Source organism: Dromaius novaehollandiae, chromosome 11 (genome assembly GCF_036370855.1).
Source record: "Dromaius novaehollandiae isolate bDroNov1 chromosome 11, bDroNov1.hap1, whole genome shotgun sequence".
NCBI classification, from domain to species: Eukaryota; Metazoa; Chordata; class Aves; order Casuariiformes; family Dromaiidae; genus Dromaius; species Dromaius novaehollandiae.
Genome location: NC_088108.1, coordinates 2,049,203 through 2,055,506, shown reverse-complemented (window position 1 = coordinate 2,055,506; position 6,304 = coordinate 2,049,203). Strand labels below are relative to the sequence as shown.

Sequence of the window (6,304 nt, the reverse complement as noted above, 5' to 3'; positions counted from 1 at the left end):
CAGGGACTTGAGCAAAAGGGTTTCTGCAATGCCACATTTAGCATTAGACCTGGCACGAGGCAGATGGTGTGCTGGCCTCCATTGCTTGGAGGATTTATAGCAGCAAACTTTTTGCAGCATGCAAAAATGTTACCTGCCTAAACAAGCTGCTATGAAAGTGCATTCTCAGACCAACTTAAATCCAGGATGCAGTGGCTCTGGGAAGAACTACAGCAGCCTAAATTCAGACTGCATTAAGCTGCTATGGAGCCCATACCTGAACACTCATCAAGAGAGCACAGTAACAGAACCCGAAAGGCAGAAACACAAAGCCAAAGCTGCAAGCTTGGAGAAGGATTGAGGCATAGAAGAAACATTTTATTAAGCAAACAGGAACATGAAATGTTTTTGTCTTAGTGAACTGAATCCATAGTGAAGCCCCTTTCTCATCACTTAAAACCTAACAACAGACTGCTTGATCCTCAGACTGCTTCCTTACAGAGGCATGAATGCTGGACTCGGTCAGTCGCCATGACTGCAAGTTTCACAACATGAAAGAAGAAATTCCTGTGGCAGCTATCGGTCCCAAGCTAGTATAAACCTGTGATATAATTTAGACCAACATTTTATGAGAAAAGTGAGACTGCAAAGGCATACATATTTCATTTCTGGGCTAGCTGTCTATACAAGTTTAAGGTCATAAGCATAACTTCAGGATTTCCATTTTTTATGTCAAGAGCTTGCAGAAAACAGTTCAACGCCTCCTGTAGTTTTCCCTCATCCTTCAGTTTCTTCCCACAGTCTATTAAGGTATCATAATTATCTAAGGCAGGAGAGGAACTCTGGCCAGTGTCTTTCTGGGAGACACTTTCCTGGGTGAAGTAGTCTATCTGCTCACCAGACTGAAGTTCAGCATCACCAGTGGATTCCTCCTGAGATGACTCCGTCTCATCTGCTTCAGACTGTTCAGACTGCGTGCAATCTAGATGGAAGGATTCTCCAACTGTGTCAAGTGTTTCTCCAGCAGGTTCTTCTTCAGGTTCAGCAGATTCCCCACTACACTCTTCAGCTTCTTCTTCTACAAGGTCTTCTTGCTCCTCAGTATTTTCTTCATCATCAGTGGTTCCTTCATCAGTGGTTCCCATGATTTCTCCAATATCCTCAACCTGGTCCACCACCATGTTGATTATAGATCTTCTGGAAGCTGTAGACCTGTTCCCACTGTTAGTTACCTGGGGAGAAAAGATGGCTTTTGCTATACTTCTGTCACATTTAGGAGTGGATGCACTGATTCCTTCCAAAAATTGATGTAGAGGGCTGTTCAATGGAGATGACCTTTTATCAAACTTGTTTTCCTTCAAGATCACAATGGAATGGTTTTCATCCTCACTGTCTGAAGCGATTCTTTGTATGCACTTCTTCCTAGTAAAAGCAAAGACGCTACTGCTTTCCTCTGATGCTTCATTCCCTTGCAGCGAGTTATTCAGATCATCTTCAGCTGTGTGACAGGAGTTTCCAGAGTTATCATTCTCACATACCCAACTTTTCATTGGAGATTTACAATCACTTTCTGCTTGTAGTTGAAACTCCTCTGCCTTTTCTGGATTCTCCAGTGATCTTTCCCCATTTGAGACATCTTGCCATCCATCTTCAGACTCTTCCAAGACAAGATTGAAGTCCACTTGATCCTGGAGAGAAGACACAGACATAGCCTCCAAACTGGCTTCCAGCACATGAGAGTTCTGGATCCCAGCAGGGACTTCCGGCATAACATTTGATAATCTCAGCAGTGTGGCAGCCAAAGGTGGCTCAGGAATGTCATTCTCATCTGTCCCCAAGGCAGAAAGTGGTTCAGGTACCCGATCCGACAGTTCTGCAGTGTTAGGATAGTCAGCCATACCAGATTCATCACAGGAGTGCTGAGATTGTTCAGATAGACCATTCCCTGCCTCAGTCAAGCTATTTGAATTTACAGGAGTACGGGAATACTGTTTGTGTTCAAGACTCATACTCTCCCTGTCAAGTGGATGAAGTCCAGGGGATAATGGTATAATGCTGGATTCAAGATCTTGCTCATATTCTTGTATACTGGAGGGTTTCACTACCTCAGCACTAGTATCCATACTGGACACATCTTGTGCCAATTTCTCTTCACCTACATCATCAATAGTCAGACTTGTCATTTTAGAGCTGACATTAACAATCTGAACTTCCTCATCCTCTGTAAGATCTATGGCTTCATCATTTTCAAGTTTAGCAACTACTGGTGGCGAAACAGATTGATAGATGTTGTTCAGTCCTGGAGATTTCTTCTTTGGCTGGGAAGCCAGGTCTGGTGCTCCTGGCCATGTCCCCTCAGAAGCATTTCTGATTCTCTCCATTCTCTGGTCTCTAAGCTGAGACTCTAACTGAACTAGCTCATGGGCTTTCTGTACCCTTTGTTGAATATACTGATGGGCCTCTTCACTCTCAGCCTGCTCCTCGTGAGTTATTTCCCTTGTATATATTAAGTCATGATCAGAAATGCCAAACATTTCCAGAGAGTGCAAATAAGCAATATGTTCATCCAGCTGCACATCAGTCTTTCGTTGGGTGGCATGCAGAGACTGCAGCTGGATCTGAGTTGCAGATGTTCGAGTATCTTCTAATGTGAAAAGCTCCCTTAGTTCCTGTTTGGAAAAATACCTAAATGGGTTCTTTTTGTCACCAGTAGTCTGCCTTATTAAGGAATCCTTGAATACTTGTCGCCTATATATTTTCTCTTCCACAGTACCACAGGTGATCAGTCTGTAAATTACTACATTCTCTTTTTGCCCAATCCTATAAGCTCTGTCCACAGCCTGGGCATCTGTCGCTGGATTCCAGCTGGGATCGAAGATCACCACTCGGCTAGCAGCTGTTAAGGTTATACCAACACCACCAACTTGCGTGGTGAGCAAGAAGACAGAGTAGTCTTTGTCATTCTGAAATGCACTAATGCGCTTCTCCCGTTCCGTTAAGTGTGTTACTGTTCCGTCAATACGCAGGATCTTAAATCGTCTGCGAGACAAGACATGCTCTATGATATCTAGCATCTTCCTCGACTGCGAGAATACCAGTGTTCTGTGTCCCTCATCTCGCAGCCTTTCTAGAAGTCCTACAAGGAACAGCATTTTCCCAGACTCCTGAATCAAAGCCTCTTCAGGTAGATGATCAATTTTGTTAGCTCCTGGAAGGAAACCTGTTTCACTCTTGTAATCCTCCTCAGAGTATTCGTGTCCTTCTAAGCCCAGCTGGATACATGCTCTTGCAGACAGAAGCCTGGGGTGGTCACACAGCTTCTTCAAGACAGTCAGCTCCGCCAAAGGTGATCGGGTTGTCATCAGCACTTCTTTCAGATGATCCAGAGAGAGAAAGTTCCTGTAGATCTCCTCTTGTATTGGTGCTAAATACACCCACACAACAAAGTCATTTTTCCTAGTAAGAGATGGCATAACAGGAGCGCTGTTCTCACTTGGATCCTCAGGAAGAGGAGCATCCGGTTTGTCAGCATTACAATTTTCTTTTATATCTTCTTTAGTCCTTCTGAGGAAATATGGCTTTATAATGGTCATTAGATTCTCAGATATCTTAAGTCCCAGCGCTTTTTCTCCTATAGTTGCATCCTTCTCCCTTGCCCTCGTAATAGGATTCTCATATTCCATTTTAAATGTTTTGGCTGTTCCTAGGAGAGAACCCTGGCATGCAAAGTCAAACAAGGACCACATTTCGCGCAGGTTGTTTTGCACAGGGGTGCCCGTGAGGAGGAGGCGATGCTTTGCAGGGATGGCATACACACACTTTGTCGTTTTGTTTGACGGGCACTTGATTTTATGCGCTTCATCGAGAATGATGTAGTCCCAGACAAACTCCTCTTCACGGCTGCTGGCAAGCTGCTTCCAGTTGTTAATGAGCATCTGGTAGCTCGTGACAACGATGCCACTCCTTCTCTGGACCCTCTCCAGGTTCCTGGTGCGCTCCATCTTCCTGGTGCCGTGGAACTCCTTGACGCGCAGGCCCGGGGTCCAGCGAGCAAACTCTGCCAGCCAGCTGCTGACCAGCGTGGTGGGCATGATGAGCAGCACGTGCCGGACAAGGTCGGCATCAAACATGCCCGAGAGGAAGGCGATGATCTGGATGGTCTTGCCCAGGCCCATGTCATCAGCCAGGATGCCGCCGGGCCTGCCCTCCCGGTGCAGGCGGTACAGGAAGGCGACGCCTTCCCGCTGGTGCTGGAAGAGCTTCCCGTGCATCTCCCCGTAGAGCAGCAGGCCGCTGCCGCACACGTCCACGAAGCCTTCCTCCTCCTCCGCCTCGGCCGCCGCCGCCTCGGCCAGCGCCGCCTCCACCCGCCGCATGCGGCCGCTCAGCTTCTCGCTGGGGCGGATCGCGGCCGCCAGCCGGAACAGGCGCAGCGCCTCCTCCAGGTCCCCCCCGCCCGCCGCCGCCTTCGCCTCGCTCACCAGCCTGCGGGGCGGCAGGGGCACCGCACCGTGAGCACCGCGGCACCCGCCGCTGCTCCCGCGGGGCCCGGCCCGGCCCCGGCCCCCGCCCCTCCCCTCCCCCACCGCCGCCCCCAGGCCCGGCCCGGCCCGACCCAGCCCAGCCCCCGCCCCTCCACCGCCCCCGGGCCCCGCCCGGCCCCCGCCCCTCCTCCTCCTCCTCCTCCACCACCGCCGCCCCCGGGCCCGGGCCCTGCCCCTCCGCCGCCCCCGGCCCTGGGCCCGGGCCCCGCCCCTGCCCCTCCGCCGCCCCCGGGCCCAGCCCGGCCCCCGCCCCTCCTCCTCCTCCTCCACCGCCGCCCCCGGGCCCGGGCCCTGCCCCTCCGCCGCCCCCGGCCCTGGGCCCGGGCCCCGCCCCTGCCCCTCCGCCGCCGCCACCCCCGGGCCCGGCCCCGGCCCCTGCCCCTGCCTCTCCGCTGCCGCCACCCCCGGGCCCGGCCCCGCAGGAGCCGGCTCCCGCCCCGCCTCTCCGCCGCCCCCCCCAGGGGGCCCGGCCCCGCCGCCCCCGCCCTCACCCGCGGTACCGCTCCGCCAAGGCCGGGTCCAGCCCCGCGTCCGCCATGGCGCGCGCGCCCCGCCGCTGCCGCTGCTGCGCTTGAAAGCCCGCGCTCGCCTCTACGCATGCAAATAGAGGGCCGTGCGCCAATCAGCGCCTGGGGGCGGGGCTGCGGCTGCCGAGCCCCGCCGCCACCACGTAGGTCCGGGGGCGGGGCCTGGGACAGGGACAGGGACAGGGACTAGGACTGGGACTGGGAGAGGGACTGGGACTGGGACAGGGACTGGGGCTGAGAATGGGAGAGGGACTGGGACTGGGACTGAGACTGGGACAGGGACTGGGGCTGAGACTGGGAGAGGGACTGGGACAGGGACTGGGACAGGGACAGGGACTGGGACAGGGACAGGGACTGGGACAGGGACTGGGACTGGGGCTGGGGCTGGGACAGGGACTGGGAGAGGGACTGGGGCTGGGACTGGGAGAGGGGCTGGGGCTGGGACTGGGAGAGGGGCTGGGGCTGGGACAGGGACAGGGACTGAGACTGGAACAGGGACTGGGACAGGGACTGGGGTTGGGTCTGGGACAGGGACAGGGACTAGGACAGGGACTGGGACTGGGACTGGGGCTGGGACAGGGACTGGGACAGGGACTGGGAGAGGGGCTGGGGCTGGGACAGGGACAGGGACTGAGACTGAAACAGGGACTGGGACAGGGACTGGGGTTGGGGCTGGGACAGGGACAGGGACTGGGACAGGGACTGGGACTGGGGCTGGGGCTGGGACAGGGACTGGGACTGGGACTGGGACTGGGGCTGGGGCTGGGACAGGGACTGGGACAGGGACTGGGGTTGGGGCTGGGACAGGGACTGGGACTGGGACTGGGACTGGGACTGGGGCTGGGGCTGGGACAGGGACTGGGACTGGGACTGGGGTTGGGGCTGGGACAGGGACTGGGACTGGGACTGGGGCTGGGACAGAGACTGGGAGAGGGACTGGGACTGGGACAGGGACTGGGAGAGGGACTGGGACTGGGACAGGGGCTGGGGCTGGGACAGGGACAGGGACTGCGGCTGGGGCTGGGGCTGCGCCGGGTCAGTTCTCCCCCCGCGGGCAGCGCAGAGCTCCCAGGGCGAGGCCCGGCCGCGCGCGGCTCCGCCGCCTCCCGCTTCCCGGCCCTCCCGCCCTGCCCCCCTCCCGGCGGGGACCGGGCAGCGGCGCTTCCCGCGCGCGTCGCCTGGGCAACGGGACTAGCGCTGCGCGCGGCCCCCCGCGCTGCCCCCCTCGTGCGCGGCGCCGTGCGGCGCGGTCCG

The 6,304-nt window shown here is 56.1% G+C and overlaps 1 protein-coding gene across 1 annotated transcript; it reads right to left on the bottom strand.

Moving 5' to 3' along the window:
• Positions 1-336: 336 nt before the first annotated feature.
• Positions 337-5,150, bottom strand: ERCC6L (ERCC excision repair 6 like, spindle assembly checkpoint helicase). Its single transcript, XM_064517993.1, has 2 exons — positions 5,015-5,150; positions 337-4,464 (listed from the first exon to the last, which is right to left on the bottom strand). Exons 1-2 carry the CDS (start codon positions 5,059-5,061, stop codon positions 642-644), a joined length of 3,870 nt encoding a protein of 1,289 aa, XP_064374063.1. The 5' UTR covers positions 5,062-5,150; the 3' UTR covers positions 337-641.
• Between the last annotated feature and the right edge of the window lie 1,154 nt (positions 5,151-6,304).